Source organism: Salmo salar, chromosome ssa09, assembly GCF_905237065.1.
Source record: "Salmo salar chromosome ssa09, Ssal_v3.1, whole genome shotgun sequence".
NCBI lineage: Eukaryota > Metazoa > Chordata > Actinopteri > Salmoniformes > Salmonidae > Salmo > Salmo salar.
The window spans coordinates 155701979-155727946 of record NC_059450.1 but is presented as its reverse complement, the minus strand read 5'-3'; the positions used below and the strand labels follow the sequence as shown (position 1 = coordinate 155727946).

General features: G+C 42.3%; 2 protein-coding genes across 2 annotated transcripts; both read right to left on the bottom strand.

Annotated features, from left to right (window-relative positions):
* Positions 1 to 9373: 9373 nt before the first annotated feature.
* Positions 9374 to 10652, bottom strand: or55e1 (odorant receptor, family 55, subfamily E, member 1). Its single transcript, XM_014215437.2, has one exon. The coding sequence runs from the start codon at positions 10616 to 10618 to the stop codon at positions 9635 to 9637; it is 984 nt and encodes a 327-aa protein (XP_014070912.1). The 5' UTR covers positions 10619 to 10652; the 3' UTR covers positions 9374 to 9634.
* Positions 10653 to 20215: 9563 nt separating this feature from the next.
* On the bottom strand, positions 20216 to 21320 carry LOC106613330 (olfactory receptor 52D1-like). Its single transcript, XM_014215438.2, has one exon. It carries the CDS (start codon positions 21158 to 21160, stop codon positions 20216 to 20218), a length of 945 nt encoding a protein of 314 aa, XP_014070913.1. The 5' UTR covers positions 21161 to 21320.
* Between the last annotated feature and the right edge of the window lie 4648 nt (positions 21321 to 25968).

Sequence of the window (25968 nt, the reverse complement as noted above, 5' to 3'; positions counted from 1 at the left end):
TGGTTAGAGCATTGGGCCAGTAACCTGAAGGTAGCCTAGTGGTTAGAGCATTGGGCCAGTAACCTGAAGGTAGCCTAGTGGTTAGAGCATTGGGCCAGTAACCTGAAGGTAGCCTAGTGGTTAGAGCATTGGGCCAGTAACCTGAAGGTAGCCTAGTGGTTAGAGCATTGGGCCAGTAACCTGAAGGTAGCCTAGTGGTTAGAGCATTGGGCCAGTAACCTGAAGGTAGCCTAGTGGTTAGAGCATTGGGCCAGTAACCTGAAGGTAGCCTAGTGGTTAGAGCATTGGGCCAGTAACCTGAAGGTAGCCTAGTGGTTAGAGCATTGGGCCAGTAACCTGAAGGTAGCCTAGTGGTTAGAGCATTGGGCCAGTAACCTGAAGGTAGCCTAGCGGTTAGAGCATTGGGCCAGTAACCTGAAGGTAGCCTAGCGGTTAGAGCATTGGGCCAGTAACCTGAAGGTAGCCTAGCGGTTAGAGCATTGGGCCAGTAAACTGAAGGTAGCCTAGTGGTTAGAGCATTGGGCCAGTAACCTGAAGGTAGCCTAGTGGTTAGAGCATTGGGCCAGTAACCTGAAGGTAGCCTAGTGGTTAGAGCATTGGGCCAGTAACCTGAAGGTTGCTGGTTTAAATACCTGAGCCAACAAGGTGAAAAAATCCTTTAATGTACTCTCGTTCAAAATGGTGAGCAAGGTACTTAACCTTAATTTGCTAATTTGCTCCAAGGGTACCGTACTATTGCTGACCCTGTAGAACAACACAATTCACTGCACCTATCTGGTGTATATGACAATTTAAAACTATATATATATATATATATGTATATTTCATTTTTTTTCTTCAAAACAGTTCAATTAACACACCAACAATACCTAGTTTGTTGAAGCTTTATATTATTTGTTTTTAGAATGTTGTTCATATTGTATGCCTCATATAATAATTTATCACATATATAGTATAGTATGTGCCTCAATTGTAAGTTATATTTTTTTATAAGAGTCAGAGAGCCCAAGACCTTTGTGGATATCATGAATCATTACACAGCTCCTTGCTAAAATTGTTGCCGTAAAAAAAATATTAAGGGCTGGATTCAATCCATATCGCGGGAAGATCAGCGTTAAAATGTTTAAAGGTAATTTCCCGATTGAGACGATATATGTAGCATTTACCGTGAATGCTGTCTCCATCGAACGCGGCAACATCGCCTTTAAATGTCTATGGAGATGTAACAGATCCACGATAAGGGTTGAATCCAGCCATATCCTCTGTCTAGCACGCTATTGGCTAAGGCTGTACTACCCCTGTAAGAAATGCATGTCAATTTAAAGTTGATCTGGTCACTCTTGAAATACTATGACTTGTTAGGCCGAGATTCCATCAGATCAAAGTAGTTCATAGCGTAGTTGATGTTTTGGCGGTGTCGGAGGTGAAACTGTACCGGAGCTGTCAAATCGGTGAGCTGCTACACTTGTGATGATTGTCAGTGTAACCGATGTGAAATGGCTAGTTAGTTAGCGGTGGTGCGCGCTAATAGCGTTTCAATTAGTGACGTCACTCGCTCTGAGACTTGAAGTAGGGTTTCCCCTTGCGTTGCAAGGGCCGCGGCTTTTGTGGCGCGATGGGTAACGATGCTTCGTGGGTGTCAGTTGTTGATGTGTGCAGAGGGTCCCTGGTTCGAGCCCGGGTTGGGGCGAAGAGAGGGACGGAACCTACACTGTTACATCAGGAAGCCACACCCATCCGACTAGAGTTAGACTTTCCGAACGAGAAAGTGTATATGCATTATAGAAATAATTATGCTCAAATTTAAAATCATTAAAACCAGGATTTCTATCAGGCTAATCAAGGTGTAGATTACATCACACATTCCAGTGTTTTTTTTTTAAATGTATTTTTATTATTCAACCTTTATTTAACTCGGCAAGTCAGTTAAGAACAAATTCTTATTTACAATGACGGCCTAGGAACAGTGGGTTAAACTGCCTTGTTCAGGGGCAGAACAGATTTTTTTTACCTTGTCAGCTCGGGGATTCAATCTTGCAACCTTAGCCTTTGAACTTGTAAACAAGGCTGCATGGGATTTCTCAATGCAACTCCGTGACGCCAATGGCAATGTCCACTTTAGGTATAATGCCGGGAGCCGCTTGTGGATTTGACAGCTCTGAAACCGCCAAAACAACCACTATTCGAGTGTCGGATATCAGTGATCTGATAGAATCCAGCCCCAAATCTACAGTTCAGATAGAATACAATGGAGAGTTATTGGACATGTAGAATAGGGGTTAAGGTTAGTTAGGGTAGGAAAATACTGTAGGGGTTAGTAACCTTTAGTTAGGAGAGGATAATACTGTAGGGGTTAGGGGTTAGGGGTTAATGTAATATATTACTGTAGGGGTTAATGTAATATATTACTGTAGGGGTTAGGGGTTAATGTAATATAATACTATAGGGGTTAATGTAATATATTACTGTAGGGGTTAGGGGTTAATGTAATATAATACTGTAGGGGTTAGGGGTTAATGTAATATAATACTATAGGGGTTAGGGGTTAATGTATTATAATACTGTAGAGGTTAGGGGTTAATGTAATATAATACTATAGGGGTTAATGTAATATAATACTGTAGGGGATAGGGGTTAATGTATTATAATACTGTAGGGGTTAGGGGTTAATGTAATATATTACTGTAGGGGTTAGGGGTTAATGTAATATAATACTGTAGGGGTTAGGGGTTAATGTATTATAATACTGTAGGGTTTAGGGGTTAATGTATTATAATACTGTAGGGGTTAGGGGTTAATGTAATATAATACTGTAGGGGTTAGGGGTTAATGTAATATAATACTGTAGGGGTTAATGTAATATAATACTGTAGGGGTTAGGGGTTAATGTATTATAATACTGTAGGGGTTAGGGGTTAATGTATTATAATACTATAGGGGTTAGGGGTTAATGTAATATAATACTGTAGGGGTTAATGTAATATAAAACTGTAGGGGTTAGGGGTTAATGTATTACAATACTATAGGGGTTAATGTAATATATTACTGTAGGGGTTAGGGGCTAATGTATTATAATACTGTAGGGGTTAGTGGTTTATGTAATATAATACTATAGGGGTTAATGTAATATAATACTGTAGGGTTTAGGGGTTAATGTAATATATTACTGTAGGGGTTAGGGGTTAATGTATTATAATACTGTAGGGGTTAATGTAATATAATACTGTAGGGGTTAGGGGTTAATGTATTATAATACTGTAGGGGTTAGGGGTTAATGTAATATAATACTGTAGGGGTTAGGGGTTAATGTAATATAATACTGTAGGGGTTAGGGGTTAATGTATTATAATACTGTAGGGGTTAATGTAATATAATACTGTAGGGGTTAATGTATTATAATACTGTAGGGGTTAATGTAATATAATACTGTAGGGGTTAATGTATTATAATACTGTAGGGGTTAATGTATTATAATACTGTAGGGGTTAATGTAATATAATACTGTAGGGGTTAGGGGTTAATGTATTATAATACTGTAGGGGTTAATGTAATATAATACTGTAGGGGTTAGGGGTTAATGTAATATAATACTGTAGGGGTTAGGGGTTAATGTAGTATAATACTGTAGGGGTTAATGTAATATAATACTGTAGGGGTTAGGGGTTAATGTAATATAATACTGTAGGGGTTAGGGGTTAATGTATTATTATACTGTAGGGGTTAATGTATTATAATACTGTAGGGGTTAGGGGTTAATGTAATATAATACTGTAGGGGTTAGGGGTTAATGTAATATAATACTGTAGGGGTTAATGTAATATAATACTGTAGGGGTTAATGTATTATAATACTGTAGGGGTTAATGTAATATAATACTGTAGGGGTTAATGTAATATAATACTGTAGGGGTTAATGTATTATAATACTGTAGGGGTTAATGTATTATAATACTGTAGGGGTTAATGTAATATAATACTGTAGGGGTTAATGTAATATAATACTGTAGGGGTTAATGTAATATAATACTGTAGGGGTTAGGGGTTAATGTATTATAATACTGTAGGGGTTAATGTATTATAATACTATAGGGGTTAATGTATTATAATACTGTAGGGGTTAGGGGTTAATGTAATATGATACTGTAGGGGTTAGGGGTTAATGTAATATAATACTGTAGGGGTAATTGTAATATAATACTGTAGGGGTTAATGTAATATAATACTATAGGGGTTAATGTAATATAATACTATAGGGGTTAGGGGTTAATGTATTATAATACTGTAGGGGTTAGGGGTTAATGTAATATAATACTATAGGGGTTAATGTAATATAATACTGTAGGGGTTAGGGGTTAATGTATTATAATACTGTAGGGGTTAGGGGTTAATGCAATATAATACTGTAGGGGTTAATGTATTATAATACTGTAGGGGTTAATGTATTATAATACTGTAGGGGTTAGGGGTTAATGTATTATAATACTGTAGGGGTTAGGGGTTAATGTATTATAATACTGTAGGGGTTAATGTATTATAATACTGTAGGGGTTAATGTATTATAATACTGTAGGGGTTAGGGGTTAATATAATATAATACTGTAGGGGTTAGGGGTTAATGTAATATAATACTGTAGGGGTTAGGGGTTAATGTAATATAATACTGTAGGGGTTAGGGGTTAATGTAATATATTACTGTAGGGGTTAGGGGTTAATGTAATATATTACTGTAGGGGTTAGGGGTTAATGTAATATAATACTGTAGGGGTTAGGGGTTAATGTAATATAATACTGTAGGGGTTAATGTAATATATTACTGTAGGGGTTAATGTATTATAATACTGTAGGGGTTAGGGGTTAATGTAATATAATACTGTAGGGGTTAGGGGTTAATGTATTATAATACTGTAGGGGTTAATGTATTATAATACTGTAGGGGTTAATGTAATATAATACTGTAGGGGTTAGGGGTTAATGTAATATAATACTATAGGGGTTAGGGGTTAATGTAATATAATACTGTAGGGGTTAGGGGTTAGGGGTTAATGTATTATAATACTGTAGGGGTTAGGGGTTAATGTATTATATTACTGTAGGGGTTAATGTAATATAATACTATAGGGGTTAGGGGTTAATGTATTATAATACTGTAGGGGTTAGGGGTTAATGTATTATAATACTGTAGGGGTTAATGTATTATAATACTTTAGGGGTTAGGGGTTAATGTATTATAATACTGTAGGGGTTAGGGGTTAATGTAATATAATACTGTAGGGGTTAGGGGTTAATGTATTATAATACTGTAGGGGTTAATGTATTATAATACTGTAGGGGTTAATGTAATATAATACTGTAGGGGTTAGGGGTTAATGTAATATAATACTGTAGGGGTTAATGTATTATAATACTGTAGGGGTTAATGTATTATAATACTGTAGGGGTTAATGTATTATAATACTGTAGAGGTTAGGGGTTAATGTATTATAATACTGTAGGGGTTAATGTAATATAATACTGTAGGGGTTAGGGGTTAATGTAATATAATACTATAGGGGTTAGGGGTTAATGTAATATAATACTGTAGGGGTTAGGGGTTAGGGGTTAATGTATTATAATACTGTAGGGGTTAGGGGTTAATGTATTATATTACTGTAGGGGTTAATGTAATATAATACTATAGGGGTTAGGGGTTAATGTATTATAATACTGTAGGGGTTAGGGGTTAATGTATTATAATACTGTAGGGTTTAGGGGTTAATGTAATATAATACTGTAGGGGTTAGGGGTTAATGTAATATAATACTGTAGGGGTTAGGGGTTAATGTAATATAATACTGTAGGGATTAGGGGTTAATGTATTATAATACTGTAGGGGTTAGGGGTTAATGTATTATAATACTGTAGGGGTTAATGTATTATAATACTATAGGGGTTAATGTAATATAATACTGTAGGGGTTAGGGGTTAATGTAATATAATACTGTAGGGGTTAGGGGTTAATGTATTATAATACTGTAGGGGTTAATGTATTATAATACTATAGGGGTTAATGTAATATAATACTGTAGGGGTTAGGGGTTAATGTATTATAATACTGTAGGGGTTAGGGGTTAATGTATTATAATACTGTAGGGGTTAATGTAATATAATACTGTAGGGGTTAATGTAATATAATACTGTAGGGGTTAGGGGTTAATGTAATATAATACTGTAGGGGTTAGGGGTTAATGTAATATAATACTGTAGGGGTTAGGGGCTAATGTAATATATTACTGTAGGAGTTAGGGATTAATGCATTGTAATACTGTAGAGGTTAGGGTTTAGGGGCTAGGGGTTAGGAGTTAGGGGCTAGGGGTTAGGAGTTAGGGGCTTGGGGTTAGGAGTTAGGGGCTTGGGGTTAGGAGCTTGGGGTTAGGGGTTAGGGCCTAGGGGTTAGGGGTTAGGATAATATGCCAACATGCTCATTACCTGATGGTCCAGTCTTTTTCAATTATAATAATAGATTTTAAATCACAGGAAGTTTTTATTGCCCTCAGAGAAATGTATTGTTTATTTATTGAGGGTTAGGGGCTAGGGGTTAGGGGTTAGGGGCTAGGGGCTAGGGGCTAGGGGTTAGGGATTAGGGGCTAGGGGTTAGGGGCTAGGGGCTAGGGGTTAGGGGTTAGGGGCTAGGGGTTAGGGGCTAGGGGTTAGGGGCTAGGGGCTAGGGGTTAGGGGCTAGGGGCTAGGTATCAAAACCACCTTTAAATGTGTATTATTACTATTAGTATGTTACCATAAATTGACGTACTACATTTTTGTGAGGTTGGGAAGGAAGAAACCTGTATGTTCAACTGTATCTTTAATAAATTAATATTTGTCGCTACCTGGTATACCTCATAGTTCTGTTTTTTTTATTTTTATAAGTCAACTTTTTTGGGGGGGGGGGGGTCTACGCTTCAACGATCTACTATTTCCAGACATTGAAAACATTTCTAGACATGACGTTTTTTTCCTGACCATGTAACCTGACCAGGGAAAAACTCTGGGGTCCTAATTACAGCCTATAACGAGGGTTCAGAGTTTTTCCTGATCAGGTCATGAGGTCCAGAAAATTCTCCTGGCACTAATTACTGTCTGTAGTAAGATTAGCTTGCTCAGTCTAAAATAGGTTCAAATCCCCTCTGTAACCAGTAATCCCCACAATGCTAACAACCTACCATTGGTGGCCAGTTATGGCCAGCTTCAGTCTGTTGTAATTAGCTTCGGCCTTATTAGGAGATCCTGGTAACTGAGGGACTTTAAAAACACTTTCCGCTCATTCATTCTGTTCGCTCCTGTTTTTAGTTGTTTACAAGTGACAAACAGGTAATTGGCTTGTTATTCTAAGTGTACATATAGTGTAATGCAGTAAACACATGTTGTATTATATCTTGTTGTTGTCTTATCTCTCTCAGCGGGACTGTTTAATTAGAAACGTATTCAACAGTATGGGGAAGTGACCATGAAATAACTGACAAAGCACATTAAAGAACTGACAAAACACAAGCCAAATGCAAAGGAGATGATTAGTTGATTTTTTTGTCATATTAGGTATAATTGTGTCATTTTTATACAGTAATATCATGTCAAGGTACTTACAGTACCTTCAGACCGTATTCACACTCATACATTTTCCCCCCCCCCAAAAAAAAAATGTTGTGTTACAAAGTGTGCTTGAAAATTTTTTTATTGTATTTTTTGGGGTCAACGATTTACTCTGTAATGTCAAAGTGGAATAAAATTTAAATGACAATAAAAAAAATGTATGGAAAACAAACACTAATATATTTTGATTAGATAAGTTTTCAACCACCGGAGTCAATACACGTTAGAATCACCTTTGGTAATGATAACAGCTGGGATTCTGGGTAAGTCTCCAAGAGCTTTGCACGCCTGGATTGTACAATGTTTGCCCAATATCCTCTCCAGCAACTGTAGTTAGGAAGGACGTCTGTATCTTTGTAGTGAATGGGTGAATTTAGACATCATCCAAAGTGTAATTAATAACTTCAATGTTCAATAGGTGCCCTTCTTTGAGAGGCATTGGAAGTATTTGTGGTTGAATCTGTATTTGAAAGTCATTGCTCGACTGAGGGACCTTACAGATAATTGTATGTGTGAGGTACAGAGACGAGGTAGTCATAAAAAAATCATGTTAAACACTATTGCGCACAGACTACACGCAATTTATCATGTGACTTGTTAAGCAAATCTTTACCCCTGAACGAATTTAGGCTTGCCATAACAAAGAGGTTGAAATCTGCAAGAGTTTCATTCCAAAACGCCATATATCCATTTTCAGAAATGTTGGTACATTTTATTTTATTAAAGAAATTATCACAAGATGATGTTATTCAAAAACAGACAGATTTTTAAACAAAATCATATTACTTAATGGTTTCATTTCAGAGAGACAAATAATCATGTTTTTTTGTTGTTGCTAAATGCTATATATCCGCCTCACTCTCAGAGAAATCAGTAGTACTGCTAGGTTTAACACAGGGAAATGTAACAAATAACTACATTTTTAATAAGTTAAAGTACAAACGATACATTTGTGACATCAATATTGAAATGTTAAAAAATAATGATGAAATAGAACAGTAAAACATTTCCATATGACATTTTAGTAATTTAGCAGACACTCTTATCCAGAGCGACTTACAGTTCGTGAATTCATCTTAAATCAAAATCAAATCAAATGGATTTATAAAGCCCTTCTTACATCAGCTGATATATCAAAGTGCTGTACAGAAACCCAGCCTAAAACCCCCCCAAACAGCAAGTAATACAGGTGTAGAAGATATCTAGGTGGGACAACCACATATCACAGTCAAATATACAGGATACCATTCCAGCTAAACATTTCAAACACTGTGTTCACAAAACATTAAAAACACTTGCTCTTTCCTTGACATAGATTGATCAGGTGAAAGCTATGATCCCTTATTGAGGCGCACCGGTTTGTGTCAAGAACTACAACGCTGCTGGGTTTTTCCATGCTCAACAGTTTCCCGTGTGTATCAAGAATGGTCCACCACCCAAAAAACATCCAGCCAACTTGACACAACTGTGGGGAAGCATTGGAGTCAACATGGTCCAGCATCCCTGTGGAACGCTTTCAACACCGTGTAGAGTCCATGTCCTGATGAATTGAGACTGTTCTAAGGGCAATTCAATATTAGGGAAGGTGTTCTTAATGTTTTGTACACTCTGTGTATAGTGTTTTAGCATCTAAAAAAAAAAACACTTTCATACACACTCTGAATTAAAAATCTGAGAACAGTAATATTTTACACACACATGAAGGGATAAGCAATTATTTCTGATGAAAAAAACACAAATGTGAAAAATTGGTGGATATAACATTTTGACTTATTGCCTCAAGATATTTTAGCTTTTAATTTTTTTTTTAAATTAATTTGTACAAATGTCTAAGAACATAAATCCACTTTTAGAATATGGTGTATTGTGTGTAGATCAGTGACACAAAATCTCAGTTTAATAAATGTTTTAATTCAGGCTGTAAAACAACAAAGTGTGGAAAAAGTCAAGGGGTGTGAATCATTTCTGAAGTAAATAATTTAACTCTAACTAAAGTAGAGCTTTGAAACTAATCACATTTCTACAGTAGCAACCTGAACAGTCAATACTTTGTTTACTCTTGTGTTGAACATTTTCAAAATACGGTTTCGTATTTCCTTCGTCCGGACTCCATAGATTATTGGATTGACACTTGCTGGTAAAACAATATACATCACCCCTAGAAAAGTATTGATATCAGTTGGAATTTGAATATTCAGATTGCGTGACAGAAAAGTAACAGTACCAATCAGATAAAAACACATTATTACAATAAGGTGGGTGCCACAAGTGTGGAAAGCTTTCCATCTATCCTCCCCTGCTGCTGTAAACAACACTACATTCACAATCTTCATGTAGGAGAAAAAAATGACGCAAATATCAATTCCCACAAAACAGATAATCACAGCCAATCCCATAGCATTATTCTTGTCCGTGTTACCACATGCTAGGCTAACCAGGGCCATGTGGTCACAGTAACAATGGTTGATGACATTGGAGTCACAGAAAGACAGAGAACCAGCTAGTGCAACTAGTACAAACATGATGGAACCACTCCTTATAACAGTGAACAGCAACAGTCTGACAAACATGGCGGAGTTGAGGATGCGAGTGTAATGTAGAGGGAAGCAGATAGCCACGTAACGGTCCAGAGCCATGACCAGGAGAATAGTCGACTCTACTGACGAGAGGAAGTGAGTGAAAAACATCTGAGTCAAACAGCCGGCCAAGGAGATGTCATTCCAGTCAAACAGAAAGCCGAGCAACATGTTAGGGATAATGACAGTAGCCACCATTATGTCCACCGCCGCCAAGCCACATATTAATATATACATGGGGCTGTGGAGGCTCTCCATAATTCTAATCACGTAGATCAACAAAGAATTTCCCACCAAGACTAAAATGTAGGTCATGAAAAACGGTAAGAAAAGTAGTCGTCTGTACTCGTAGATCTCTGGGAATCCCACAAAGACGAACTCGTTGTGTGTGAAATTGATTCCCTGGAATTCTTCAATCATTACACTTTGAGTATTGCCAATGAATTGAGACGAAACCCCCCCCCCAAAAAAAAACACACAAAGGTAAAAATTTAAATGTTTTCATTGACACAATATTTTCAATACTCTGATATGTATGAATGGTAGGATGTATGTATGTATGAATGGTAGGATGTATGTATGTATGAATGGTATACAATAATAATAAACCAACTTGCTGTTGTTCTTGTTTTCTTTCCGCTGTTCAGTCATTGGTCTGTGGAGTGTAATTGGTCGTTGGTCTGTGGAGTGGAACTGTATGTGGTCCAATAAATTGGCATTTCTACCCACATGAGACTTTATACCCCAAACCAGACATCCCATGAGACAACTTACTTAACCTCCACCTTCTTATATTGAGCTTATGTACAGTATGACTGCACTGTTTAAAAAAAAAAATATATTAACGTTATTATTGTCCCTTAACCGGCTCCTTTCTCTGACTCCACCCACCAACTAAGCAGTGCTCTTTAATCATATTTCTTTGTGTCCCGGATGCCGTAAACCTAATCTAAGGTTACAAAAGGGATTACTAGAAACGTTCTAAGTTTACCAGTAAACTACCAGAATTTAGTTAACTATCATGGTTCATTTTAAATGTTTTATAAAATGACATGTAGTGGTCTTTTTGGGTACGTGAAATTACCACAATGATCTCTGCGTGACCTCCGCGTGGCCTCCGCGTGACCTCTGCGTGGCCTTATCACATGGAAAATATATGGGGGGGAAAATTAAACAAGATGATTTAAAAATAGAATGACAAAGCTGTGTAAAACATTATCCTAAATATAAACCATCTACTTAGTGAATACAAAACAGACAGGCCTGGATGAGATCTTTAAGGTCAGGACCCTCCCCAAGGTACTTGGAGTCAAACAGACAGGCCTGGATGAGATCTTTAAGGTCAGGGCCCTGCGCAAGGCTCACAAAATCATTTTAGACCCAAGTCACCCCCTGTACCCACACTCTGAACTACTCCCCTCTGGGCGCAGGTATAGGGCAACCCTCAGCAGGAAAAACACAACTAGACAATAATTTATGCCAGGTGTGATATCCAATCCTAAAATAGCTGGGGATAATGTTCCTATCCACCCAGTAAGGCCAGCAGGCTAATGTTCCTATCCACCCAGTAAGGCCAGCAGGCTAATGTTCCTATCCACCCAGTAAGGCCAGCAGGCTAATGTTCCTATCCACCCAGTAAGGCCAGCAGGCTAATGTTCCTATCCACCCAGTAAGGCCAGCAGGCTAATGTTCCTATCTACCCAGTAAGGCCAGCAGGCTAATGTTCCTATCCACCCAGTAAGGCCAGCAGGCTAATGTTCCTATCCACCCAGTAAGGCCAGCAGGCTAATGTTCCTATCTACCCAGTAAGGCCAGCAGGCTAATGTTCCTATAGACCCAGTAAGGCTAACAGGCTAATGTTCCTATCCACCCAGTAAGGCCAGCAGGCTAATGTTCCTATCTACCCAGTAAGGCCAGCATGCTAATGTTCCTATCCACCCAGTAAGGCCAGCAGGCTAATGTTCCTATCCACCCAGTAAGGCCAGCAGGCTAATGTTCCTATCCACCCAGTAAGGCCAGCAGGCTAATGTTCCTATCCACCCAGTAAGGCCAGCAGGCTAATGTTCCTATCTACCCACCCAGTAAGACCAGCAGGCTAATGTTCCTATCCACCCAGTATATCTAACTGGCTAATGTTCCTATCCACCCAGTAAGGCCAGCAGGCTAATGTTCCTATCCACCCAGTAAGGCCAGCAGGCTAATGTTCCTATCTACCCACCAAGTAAGACCAGCAGGCTAATGTTCCTATCCACCCAGTAAGGCCAGCAGGCTAATGTTCCTATCCACCCAGTAAGGCTAACAGGCTAATGTTCCTATCCACCCAGTAAGGCCAGCAGGCTAATGTTCCTATCCACCCAGTAAGGCCAGCAGGCTAATGTTCCTATCCACCCAGTAAGGCCAGCAGGCTAATGTTCCTATCCACCCAGTAAGGCCAACAGGCTAATGTTCCTATCCACCCAGTAAGGCCAGCAGGCTAATGTTCCTATCCACCCAGTAAGGCCAGCAGGCTAATGTTCCTATCTACCCAGTAAGGCCAGCAGGCTAATGTTCCTATCCACCCAGTAAGGCCAGCAGGCTAATGTTCCTATCTACCCACCAAGTAAGACCAGCAGGCTAATGTTCCTATCCACCCAGTAAGGCCAGCAGGCTAATGTTCCTATCCACCCAGTAAGGCCAACAGGCTAATGTTCCTATCCACCCAGTAAGGCCAGTAACAGGCTAATGTTCCTATCCACCCAGTAACAGGCTAATGTTCCTATCCACCCAGTAAGGCCAGCAGGCTAATGTTCCTATCCACCCAGTAAGGCCAGCAGGCTAATGTTCCTATCGACCCAGTAAGGCCAGCAGGCTAATGTTCCTATCCACCCAGTAAGGCCAGCAGGCTAATGTTCCTATCCACCCAGTAAGGCCAGCAGGCTAATGTTCCTATCTACCCAGTAAGGCCAGCAGGCTAATGTTCCTATCGACCCAGTAAGGCCAGCAGGCTAATGTTCCTATCCACCCAGTAAGGCCAGCAGGCTAATGTTCCTATCCACCCAGTAAGGCCAGCAGGCTAATGTTCCTATCCACCCAGTAAGGCCAGCAGGCTAATGTTCCTATCTACCCAGTAAGGCCAGCAGGCTAATGTTCCTATCCACCCAGTAAGGCCAGCAGGCTAATGTTCCTATCCACCCAGTAAGGCCAGCAGGCTAATGTTTTTATCCACCCAGTAAGGCCAGCAGGCTAATGTTTCTATCCACCCAGTAAGGCCAGCAGGCTAATGTTCCTATCTACCCACCAAGTAAGACCAGCAGGCTAATGTTCCTATCCACCCAGTAAGGCCAGCAGGCTAATGTTCCTATCCACCCAGTAAGGCCAGCAGGCTAATGTTCCTATCTACCCAGTAAGGCCAGCAGGCTAATGTTCCTATCCACCCAGTAAGGCCAGCAGGCTAATGTTCCTATCCACCCAGTAAGGCCAGCAGGCTAATGTTCCTATCTACCCACCCAGTAAGACCAGCAGGCTAATGTTCCTATCCACCCAGTAAGGCCAACAGGCTAATGTTCCTATCCACCCAGTAAGGCCAGCAGGCTAATGTTCCTATCGACCCAGTAAGGCTAACAGGCTAATGTTCCTATCCACCCAGTAAGGCCAGCAGGCTAATGTTCCTATCCACCCAGTAAGGCCAGCAGGCTAATGTTCCTATCCACCCAGTAAGACCAGCAGTCTAATGTTCCTATCCACCCAGTAAGGCCAGCAGGCTAATGTTCCTATCCACCCAGTAAGACCAGCAGGCTAATGTTCCTATCCACCCAGTAAGGCCAGCAGGCTAATGTTCCTATCCACCCAGTAAGGCCAGCAGGCTAATGTTCCGATCCACCCAGTAAGGCCAGCAGGCTAATGTTCCTATCCACCCAGTAAGGCCAGCAGGCTAATGTTCCTATCTACCCACCCAGTAAGACCAGCAGGCTAATGTTCCTATCCACCCAGTATATCTAACTGGCTAATGTTCCTATCCACCCAGTAAGGCCAGCAGGCTAATGTTCCTATCCACCCAGTAAGGCCAGCAGGCTAATGTTCCTATCGACCCAGTAAGGCCAGCAGGCTAATGTTCCTATCCACCCAGTAAGGCCAGCAGGCTAATGTTCCTATCCACCCAGTAAGGCCAGCAGTCTAATGTTCCTATCCACCCAGTAAGGCCAGCAGGCTAATGTTCCGATCCACCCAGTAAGGCCAGCAGGCTAATGTTCCTATCCACCCAGTAAGGCCAGCAGGCTAATGTTCCTATCTACCCACCCAGTAAGACCAGCAGGCTAATGTTCCTATCCACCCAGTATATCTAACTGGCTAATGTTCCTATCCACCCAGTAAGGCCAGCAGGCTAATGTTCCTATCCACCCAGTAAGGCCAGCAGGCTAATGTTCCTATCGACCCAGTAAGGCCAGCAGGCTAATGTTCCTATCCACCCAGTAAGGCCAGCAGGCTAATGTTCCTATCCACCCAGTAAGGCCAGCAGTCTAATGTTCCTATCCACCCAGTAAGGCCAGCAGGCTAATGTTCCTATCGACCCAGTAAGGCCAGCAGGCTAATGTTCCTATCCACCCAGTAAGGCCAGCAGGCTAATGTTCCTATCCACCCAGTAAGGCCAGCAGGCTAATGTTCCTATCTACCCAGTAAGGCCAGCAGGCTAATGTTCCTATCCACCCAGTAAGGCCAGCAGGCTAATGTTCCTATCCACCCACCCAGTAAGGCCAGCAGGCTAATGTTCCTATCCACCCAGTAAGGCCAGCAGGCTAATGTTCCTATCCACCCAGTAAGGCCAGTACAGGCTAATGTTCCTATCCACCCAGTAAGGCCAGCAGGCTAATGTTCCTATCCACCCAGTAAGGCCAGCATACTAATGTTCCTATCCACCCAGTAAGGCCAGCAGGCTAATGTTCCTATCCACCCAGTAAGACCAGCAGGCTAATGTTCCTATCCACCCAGTAAGGCCAGCAGGCTAATGTTCCTATCCACCCAGTAAGGCCAGCAGGCTAATGTTCCGATCCACCCAGTAAGGCCAGCAGGCTAATGTTCCTATCCACCCAGTAAGGCCAGCAGGCTAATGTTCCTATCTACCCACCCAGTAAGACCAGCAGGCTAATGTTCCTATCCACCCAGTATATCTAACTGGCTAATGTTCCTATCCACCCAGTAAGGCCAGCAGGCTAATGTTCCTATCCACCCAGTAAGGCCAGCAGGCTAATGTTCCTATCTACCCACCAAGTAAGACCAGCAGGCTAATGTTCCTATCCACCCAGTAAGGCCAGCAGGCTAATGTTCCTATCTACCCACCCAGTAAGACCAGCAGGCTAATGTTCCTATCCACCCAGTAAGGCTAACAGGCTAATGTTCCTATCCACCCAGTAAGGCCAGCAGGCTAATGTTCCTATCCACCCAGTAAGGCCAGCAGTCTAATGTTCCTATCCACCCAGTAAGGCCAGCAGGCTAATGTTCCTATCGACCCAGTAAGGCCAGCAGGCTAATGTTCCTATCCACCCAGTAAGGCTAACAGGCTAATGTTCCTATCCACCCAGTAAGGCCAGTAACAGGCTAATGTTCCTATCCACCCAGTAACAGGCTAATGTTCCTATCCACCCAGTAAGGCCAGCAGGCTAATGTTCCTATCCACCCAGTAAGGCCAGCAGGCTAATGTTCCTATCGACCCAGTAAGGCCAGCAGGCTAATGTTCCTATCCACCCAGTAAGGCCAGCAGGCTAATGTTCCTATCCACCCAGTAAGGCCAGCAGGCTAATGTTCCTATCCACCCAGTAAGGCCAGCAGGCTAATGTTCCTATCCACCCAGTAAGGCCAGCAGGCTAATGTTCCTATCCACCCAGTAAGGCCAGCAGGCTAATGTTCCTATCGACCCAGTAAGGCCAGCAGGCTAATGTTCCTATCCACCCAGTAAGGCCAGCAGGCTAATGTTCCTATCCACCCAGTAAGGCCAGCAGGCTAATGTTCCTATCCACCCAGTAAGGCCAGCAGGCTAATGTTCCTATCGACCCAGTAAGGCCAGCAGGCTAATGTTCCTATCCACCCAGTAAGGCCAGCAGGCTAATGTTCCTATCCACCCAGTAAGGCCAGCAGGCTAATGTTTTTATCCACCCAGTAAGGCCAGCAGGCTAATGTTCCTATCCACCCAGTAAGGCCAGCAGGCTAATGTTCCTATCCACCCAGTAAGGCCAGCAGGCTAATGTTCCTATCCACCCAGTAAGGCCAGCAGGCTAATGTTCCTATCCACCCAGTAAGGCCAGCAGGCTAATGTTCCTATCTACCCACCAAGTAAGACCAGCAGGCTAATGTTCCTATCCACCCAGTAAGGCCAGCAGGCTAATGTTCCTATCTCCACCCAGTAAGGCCAGCAGGCTAATGTTCCTATCCACCCAGTAAGGCCAGCAGGCTAATGTTCCTATCCACCCAGTAAGGCCAGCAGGCTAATGTTCCTATCTACCCAGTAAGGCCAGCAGGCTAATGTTCCTATCCACCCAGTTAGACCAGCAGGCTAATGTTCCTATCGACCCAGTAAGACCAGCAGGCTAATGTTCCTATCGACCCAGTAAGACCAGCAGGCTAATGTTCCTATCCACCCAGTAAGGCCAGCAGGCTAATGTTCCTATCTACCCACCCAGTAAGGCCAGCAGGCTAATGTTCCTATCTACCCAGTAAGGCTAACAGGCTAATGTTCCTATCCACCCAGTAAGGCCAGCAGGCTAATGTTCCTATCCACTCAGTAAGGCCAGCAGGCTAATGTTCCTATCCACCCAGTTAGACCAGCAGGCTAATGTTCCTATCCACCCAGTAAGGCCAGCAGGCTAATGTTCCTATCCACCCAGTAAGGCCAGCAGGCTAATGTTCCTATCCACCCAGTAAGGCCAGCAGGCTAATGTTCCTATCCACCCAGTAAGGCCAGCAGGCTAATGTTTTTATCCACCCAGTAAGGCCAGCAGGCTAATGTTCCTATCCACCCAGTAAGGCCAGCAGGCTAATGTTCCTATCCACCCAGTAAGGCCAGCAGGCTAATGTTCCTATCCACCCAGTAAGGCCAGCAGTCTAATGTTCCTATCCACCCAGTAAGGCCAGCAGGCTAATGTTCCTATCCACCCAGTAAGACCAGCAGGCTAATGTTCCTATAGACCCAGTAAGGCCAGCAGGCTAATGTTCCTATCCACCCAGTTAGACCAGCAGGCTAATGTTCCTATCGACCCAGTAAGACCAGCAGGCTAATGTTCCTATCCACCCAGTAAGGCCAGCAGGCTAATGTTCCTATCCACCCAGTAAGGCCAGCAGGCTAATGTTACTATCTACCCAGTAAGGTCATCAGTCTAATGTTCCTATCCACCCAATAAGGCCAGCAGGCTAGTCTTTAAAAACATTTTTTTTTATTGGTATTTAACTGTTATAAAAGTTGTATTGTCAATTTTGTTTTGTATTTAAACGCCACTTTAAACGTGTACATGACACTGCAAATTTTTTTTTTTTATAAAGTCAGTAAATAAACATAACTTTTTTTTCAAGAAAAGTCTCAGTTTTTGCCATAGCCCTGACTGGCTTTCATGCGAATTGAAGGTGAGCTTGTCTGAGGTGTCGGATTCAGTTGCTATCCATTGGAGCGCTGCGATTGGTTGCCTAAAATTCTTGGGTGGGGCTTGGCGAAGGGTCAATTGAAAATAATATCATTGTTGATGTGATGCTTTTTAAAAGTTATTAATTAGGCTATTTTCTCTTGAACCACATGATCTATCAACTAAAAACTAATGGGAAATATGGACAGAGCTATTGAAAAACGAATACTGTAAATAAATTCTTAAAAAAAAATATTCAAGTACAAATTAGCAAAGTTACCATAGATTGCAATAGAATTTCTGTTATCACGGAAGATTCAGGTAACTTTGGTAAATTACTGGTATCATTGCAACCCTAAACCCTACCCTCTGACGCTAACCCAGTGTGATGGGAGAGTGGGGAGACCATCCCTAACCCAGTGTGATGAGAGAGTGGGGAGACCATCCCTAACCCAGTGTGATGAGAGAGTGGGGAGACCATCCCTAACCCAACATGATGAGAGAGTGGGGAGACCATCCCTAACCCAACATGATGAGAGAGTGGGGAGACCATCCCTAACCCAGTGTGATGAGAGAGTGGGGAGACCATCCCTAACCCAGTGTGATGAGAGAGTGGGGAGACCATCCCTAACCCAGTGTGATGAGAGAGTGGGGAGACCATCCCTAACCCAGTGTGATGAGAGAGTGGGGAGACCATCCCTAACCCAACATGATGAGAGAGTGGGGAGACCATCCCTAACCCAACATGATGAGAGAGTGGGGAGACCATCCCTAACCCAGTGTGATGAGAGAGTGGGGAGACCATCCCTAACCCAACATGATGAGAGAGTGGGGAGACCATCCCTAACCCAGTGTGATGAGAGAGTGGGGAGACCATCCCTAACCCAGTGTGATGAGAGAGTGGGGAGACCATCCCTAACCCAACATGATGAGAGAGTGGGGAGACCATCCCTAACCCAACATGATGAGAGAGTGGGGAGACCATCCCTAACCCAACATGATGAGAGAGTGGGGAGACCATCCCTAACCCAACATGATGAGACAGTGGGGAGACCATCCCTAACCCAACATGATGAGACAGTGGGGAGACCATCCCTAACCCAACATGATGTTGACATGGTCATTGTCGATTTTTAATTGGCGCTGTAATGAACATTATAGGTGTGCTACTTCAGCGTCAACACTTGTTATTTACACACTAAATTACCCATGAGGCATCACACCGGTCGTACTGGACACAGAGGATGGTGACATCACCAAGGGGCCAATTAGTCAACGAGACAGTGTGACCGGGAGTCCAATTAGCCAATGAAATGTGCCGACTGGGAGTCAGTGAAGAATTACTCTCTAACTATGGCCATTAATTATCAACAATTATTACTGTCCTTTCCTTTCCTGCGTCTTAGATTATCAACAACAGCCTTCCTGTCCTGTCCTGTGTCTTTGTCCACAGATCTGCACATATGAAGGAAGATTATTCTGATGTAGTTTAAGAATAACTTTATTTTTCCCTAAAGGAACTTTAGTCTAGATGGCGGCAGCTGTATTGTTTATTTTTGTTTTAAAAGCAGACTGAATGGAAAAATTTTCACTTTTTGGTCCACCAGCCACTGTGGCAGGTAGATTTAAAAATCTACCAGTCACTCAGATTTGTTTACGAGTCCAAATATTTTTTGGTGCTAAAATTAGACAAACAAAACCCCAAAAACAGATGAGTATGCTTTGTAATGTTTCTAAAAAACAATACATTTAAATGTATTACTCATAAGAAGTAATGTGCTATATTGTTTAATTTCATTTAAAAATTAAATCATTTAAAATATGTAACCTGAGTCTTTTAACAAAAATATCAAAGATGAGACAAATGTTCACCCGCCCTTTTAAGGACAGGCGGGGAACACGAGAGCCTACGGAGCAGTGTTGTCTTCTCTTCCCTTCGCAGTTTAAACTCAAACATTGAAAAACAACCTATCACTCTAAGTACCAACTCAGTGTTCTTATAGTCAGAGTGTCCTCCCTGATATTGAAAAGTTTGGGAGTTCGATCCCCGGGGCCAAGTCATACCCAAGACTGTTAAAAATTGTACAATCTGTTTCTGCTTGGCACTTAGCATGAAAGGAGATAGATTTGGTGGGTAAGGCCCTGCGTCTCTAACGTCCTGTCCAGGCGGTGTACTTGAACATCATGTGCCACCCGCTACAGAAACAGGAAATAGGCTTCTGCGCCTGTGAGCCAGTTCGGCTCGCACAAGCAAAAAGACTCATGCAAGGCTACTTGCATCACTCTGACCATCAGACTCAACTGATCACACAAAAACATGATAAACAAGGTTTGAAACATAAAAATATATAAATATAAAAATATAAAAATATATATATATATATATATTACCAAGAACAACCTGGTTTATTGTATTCAGTACAAAACAAGTCAATTATGACAAGTCTATTTTATTAAATGTAAAATATTTAAGCAAGTGAACTCTAATCTCTTTCGTCCTATAACCGTATATGACAGGATTAAAACAGCCAGGGACTAGAAGATACATCAGACTGATAAACACGCGGAAATCGGGAGGGACAGCGTTCACCCTATAGCCAATGAACGCTGTCATTGCACTTAAATAAGCAACACAAATAACGATAATATGAGTACTGCAAGTATCAATGGCCTTCTGCCGCGAATCTCCTGAGGGTGATTTCCATATAGCCATAAAGATGACCACATAGGAATACACTATGAATATACAGTCGGTAGTCGGTATGCAAAAAGCCACTACACCTGCAATGTAGTTTCTGGAAACGTTACCACAAGCCAGACTGACCACTGACGTGTGTTCACAAAAGCAATGGTACATTGTATTGGACTTGCAAAATGTAAAAGGAATTGTCAAACCAACCATCACAACAATAACAACAGTGTTTCGAATCACAAACACAGTGTTGAAAATAAGAGAATTAGTCACGTTGATATAGTCGTTATATCTCAGAGGAAGACAGATAGCAACGTAACGATCTATAGCCATACCCAGTAAGATAGTGGATTGAAAACAGGCGCAGTAATGAATGCAAAACATCTGAACAAGACATTCCTCTCTAGAAATCAAATTAATGTTGGATAGGAAACTAATCAGCATCCTGGGTACAAACATCACAGGCAAAGCAATACCCAGAGCTGATATGGCTCCTATAAGGACATACATAGGAGCGTGTAACGTGTGTTGTTTGGTAATCACTAGAATAAGAGCAGAGTTAGCAACTAGAGAGTAAACAAAAACCAAAAAGAAAGGCGCGAAGAGAAGAACACGATACTGTAGAAGACTGCTGAATCCATTCAGGAAGAGGATTTGGTGGGAGACGTTGCTTGGTGAGCGTTCCATGCCAAACCCGGAATCACACGGCACTACAACGGATAAACCATTTAATTAAGAAAACATTTTCACTAGAATGACAATTGTTGCAAGAAGAAGTTATACTGTACCTTCATTACATCAGCTCTTATAAATCAACAACACATAGTGATGCAACGCAGATCCAAAACAACAGAATGAATTGGAAAAGGGAAATATCAGGTCATAAAAGACTTAATCCCACAAGAACAGATAAATGTTAAATACATGTTAACATATGAAGCAAAGTACCATCATCAGATGACCAGGGGTAGGGATAAGGGTAAGGAGACCTACCTATGCTGTAGAACACTGGAGAGGCTCTGAATACCAGACAGGGTTAGGGGGTAGGTGACCCTGAATACCAGACAGGGGTAGGGGGTAAGAGGCTCTGAATACAGACAGGGTTAAGGGGTAGGAGGCTCTGAATACCAGACAGGGTTAAGGGGTAGGAGGCTCTGAATACCAGACAGGGTTAAGGGGTAGGAGGCTCTGAATACCAGACAGGGTTAAGGGGTAGGAGGCTCTGAATACAAGACAGGGTTAAGGGGTAGGAGGCTCTGAAAACCAGACAGGGTTAAGGGGTAGGAGGCTCTGAATACCAGACAGGGTTAAGGGGTAGGAGGCTCTGAATACCAGACAGGGTTAAGGGGTAGGAGGCTCTGAATACCAGACAGGAGAATATTAAGTATTACACGCTCAAGTTTATCTCATTTCTCCCTCATTATTCTTTCAGCAACTATTTGCCTCCTGCTTTGCCTCCTGCTTAAATCTCCTTCTAACCCTAACCCTTAAATACCCTTCCCTCCTGTCCCTAAACCTAACCCTCCTGTCCCCTGGTAGAGCGTTGGGCCATTGATGTAATATAGATGTCCACACAGGAGTCCAATCATACTGGCCAAAAACACTGTGTACCAACAGCATGTTGTAATGATGTGATATTTGGGCCAAAATAGGTGAGTACACACAGTTCTCATTAGAATCCCAAGGTGAAGCTAGGGGCTGGACAGCATGTCCTGACGGACAGATCCAAACGTATTGCATTCACTAACAAGACTGAGGATGTACAGAGCGGTTTTGAATAATGTCATGTGTACTAACACTACATTAACCCTAACCTCTACACTTTACAGTGCATGATATACAGCATGAGATTTACCCAGAAAACCAACAAAGACAACATATTACACAAAAAAACATATTGGTGTCAATTAGTTCTAGAATGAGTTGAGTTGTGAGGTAGTTACGACCAATTAGTTCTAGAATGAGAAGAGTTGTGTTGGTTGTGAGGTAGTTACGACCAATTAGTTCTAGAATGAGTTGTGTTGGTTGTGAGGTAGTTACGACCAATTAGTTCTAGAATAAGTTGAGTTGTGTTGGTTGTGAGGTATTTACGACCAATTAGTTCTAGAATGAGTTGAGTTGTGTTGGTTGTGAGGTAGTTATGACCAATTAGTTCTAGAATGAGTTGAGTTGTGTTGGTTGTGAGGTAGTTACGACCAATTAGTTCTAGAATGAGTTGAGTTGTGTTGGTTGTGAGGTAGTTATGACCAATTAGTTCTAGAATGAGAAGAGTTGTGTTGGTTGTGAGGTAGTTATGACCAATTAGTTCTAGAATGAGTTGTGTTGGTGGTGAGGTAGTTACGACCAGTTAGTTCTAGAATGAGTTGTGTTGGTTGTGAGGTAGTTACGACCAATCAGTTCTAGAATGAGTTGAGTTGTGTTGGTTGTGAGGTAGTTACGACCAATTACTTCTAGAATGAGAAGAGTTGTGTTGGTTGTGAGGTAGTTACGACCAATTAGTTCTAGAATGAGTTGTGTTGGTTGTGAGGTAGTTACGACCAATTAGTTCTAGAATGAGTTGAGTTGTGTTGGTTGTGAGGTAGTTACGACCAATGAGTTCTAGAATGAGTTGTGTTGGTTGTGAGGTAGTTATGACCAATTAGTTCTAGAATGAGTTGAGTTGTGTTGGTTGTGAGGTAGTTACGACCAATCAGTTCTAGAATGAGTTGAGTTGTGTTGGTTGTGAGGTAGTTACGACCAATTAGTTCTAGAATGAGAAGAGTTGTGTTGGTTGTGAGGTAGTTATGACCAATTAGTTCTAGAATGAGTTGAGTTGTGTTGGTTGTGAGGTAGTTACGACCAGTTAGTTCTAGAATGAGTTGTGTTGGTTGTGAGGTAGTTACGACCAATTAGTTCTAGAATGAGCTGAGTTGTGTTGGTTGTGAGGTAGTTACGACCAATTAGTTCTAGAATGAGTTGAGTTGTGTTGGTTGTGAGGTAGTTACGACCAATTAGTTCTAGAATGAGTTGAGTGGTGTTGGTTGTGAGGTAATTACGACCAGTTAGTTCTAGAATGAGTTGAGTTGTGAGGTAGTTACGACCAATTAGTTCTAGAATGAGTAGAGTTGTGTTGGTTGTGAGGTAGTTACATGAGTCTGAGCCTGTGTTGGTCCTGCAAAACCAAAGACCCCTCATAGGAGACCATAATATAGAAGGAATTTCTCTAAGCTGCTAATGAGAACCTTGACGACCTTGTACCTAGCCGGTGGGGATTCCGGTAGTGTGCCCCAAACCAGGCATTGGCAGTGTTGACAACACTAGCTGCAGAAATCCATGATGAGGGGGTGACACTCTGAAATTCAGAGAGGGTTGCAAATTATTGTGGCCCTTGTGGCACAAATTAATCAAAGGTCTGACTGCACAGAGATTCTTGGAGAAATGGCCACAACAGGGGACCAGCGTATGTGTGTTTCAGGGGAAGGGGGTGTATCTCATCTCCATCACCTAGGATGTGACATTGGCTCATCAAATCTCCCCATTTTTGCCAGTTTTTGCTCAGTTTTGCAGGCCTTCTCATACAGCTGAAACTGTATATGCATTCGTATATCAAGTCCTTTCTTCAGTTGGGGTCTGGGAATGAACAACTCTTTTGCATCTGAGTGTATGGTTGTTTGTAGGGGAAAGATGTTGAGTGTGTGTTTGTGTGTGTGTGTGTGTGTGTGTGTGTGTGTGTGTGTGTGTGTGTGTGTGTGTGTGTGTGTGTGTGTGTGTGTGTGTGTGTGTGTGTGTGTGTGTGTGTGTGTGTGTGTGTGTGTGTGTGTGTGTGTGTGTGTGTGTGTGTGTGTGTGTGTGTGTCCCACAACTGTTGCTAGGGAGTAAAGATGTTAGGGACAATATAGGATTGTTTGCTAAAATAATAAATGCTTGCCTAAAAATGTAATTTTTGTCGTGGCAATCCTGGTTAGAGGTAACAATCCTTTGCATGAACTGCCTACATTATTACGAATATGATTTGTTAATTATGAAAATTAAGATAAACAGGATTTTTTATATACACTGCTCAAAAAAATAAAGGGAACACTTAAACAACACAATGTAACTCCAAGTCAATCACACTTCTGTGAAATCAAACTGTCCACTTAGGAAGCAACACTGATTGACAATACATTTCACATGCTGTTGTGCAAATGGAATAGACAACAGGTGGAAATAATAGGCAATTAGCAAGACACCCCCAATAAAGGAGTGGTTCTGCAGGTGGGGACCACAGACCACTTCTCAGTTCCTGTGCTTCCTGGCTGATGTTTTGGTCACTTTTGAATGCTGGCGGTGCTTTCACTCTAGTGGTAGCATGAGACGGAGTCTACAACCCACACAAGTGGCTCAGGTAGTGCAGCTCATCCAGGATGGCACATCAATGCGAGCTGTGGATAGAAGGTTTGCTGTGTCTGTCAGCGTAGTGTCCAGAGCATGGAGGCGCTACCAGGAGACAGGCCAGTACATCAGGAGACGTGGAGGAGGCCGTAGGAGGGCAACAACCCAGCAGCAGGACCGCTACCTCCGCCTTTGTGCAAGGAGGAGCAGGAGAAGCACTGCCAGAGCCCTGCAAAATGACCTCCAGCAGGCCACAAATGTGCATGTGTCTGTTCAAACGGTCAGAAACAGACTCCATGAGGGTGGTATGAGGGCCCGACGTCCACAGGTGGGGGTTGTGCTTACAGCCCAACACCGTGCAGGACGTTTGGCATTTGCCAGAGAACACCAAGATTGGCAAATTCGACACTGGCGCCCTGTGCTCTTCACAGATGAAAGCAGGTTCACACTGAGCACGTGACAGACGTGACAGAGTCTGGAGACGCCGTGGAGAACGTTCTGCTGCCTGCAACATCCTCCAGCATGACCGGTTTGGAGATGGGTCAGTCATGGTGTGGGGTGGCATTTCTTTGGGGGGCCGCACAGCCCTCCATGGGCTCGCCAGAGGTAGCCTGACTGCCATTAGGTACCGAGATGAGATCTTCAGACCCCTTGTGAGACCATATGCTGGTGCGGTTGGCCCTGGGTTCCTCCTAATGCAAGACAATGCTAGACCTCATGTGGCTATAGTGTGTCAGCAGTTCCTGCAAGAGGAAGGCATTGATGCTATGGACTGGCCCGCCCGTTCCCCAGACCTGAATCCAATTGAGCACATCTGGGACATCATGTCTTGCTCCATCCACCAACGCCACGTTGCACCACAGACTGTCCAGGAGTTGATGGATGCTTTAGTCCAGGTCTGGGAGGAGATCCCTCAGGAGACCATCCGCCACCTCATCAGGAGCATGCCCAGGCGTTGTAGGGAGGTCATACAGGCACGTGGAGGCCACACACACTACTGAGCCTCATTTTGACTTGTTTTAAGGACATTACATCAAAGTTGGATCAGCCTGTAGTGTGGTTTTCCACTTTAATTTTGAGTGTGACTCCAAATCCAGACCTTCATGGGTTGATAAATTGGATTTCCATTGATTATTTTTGTG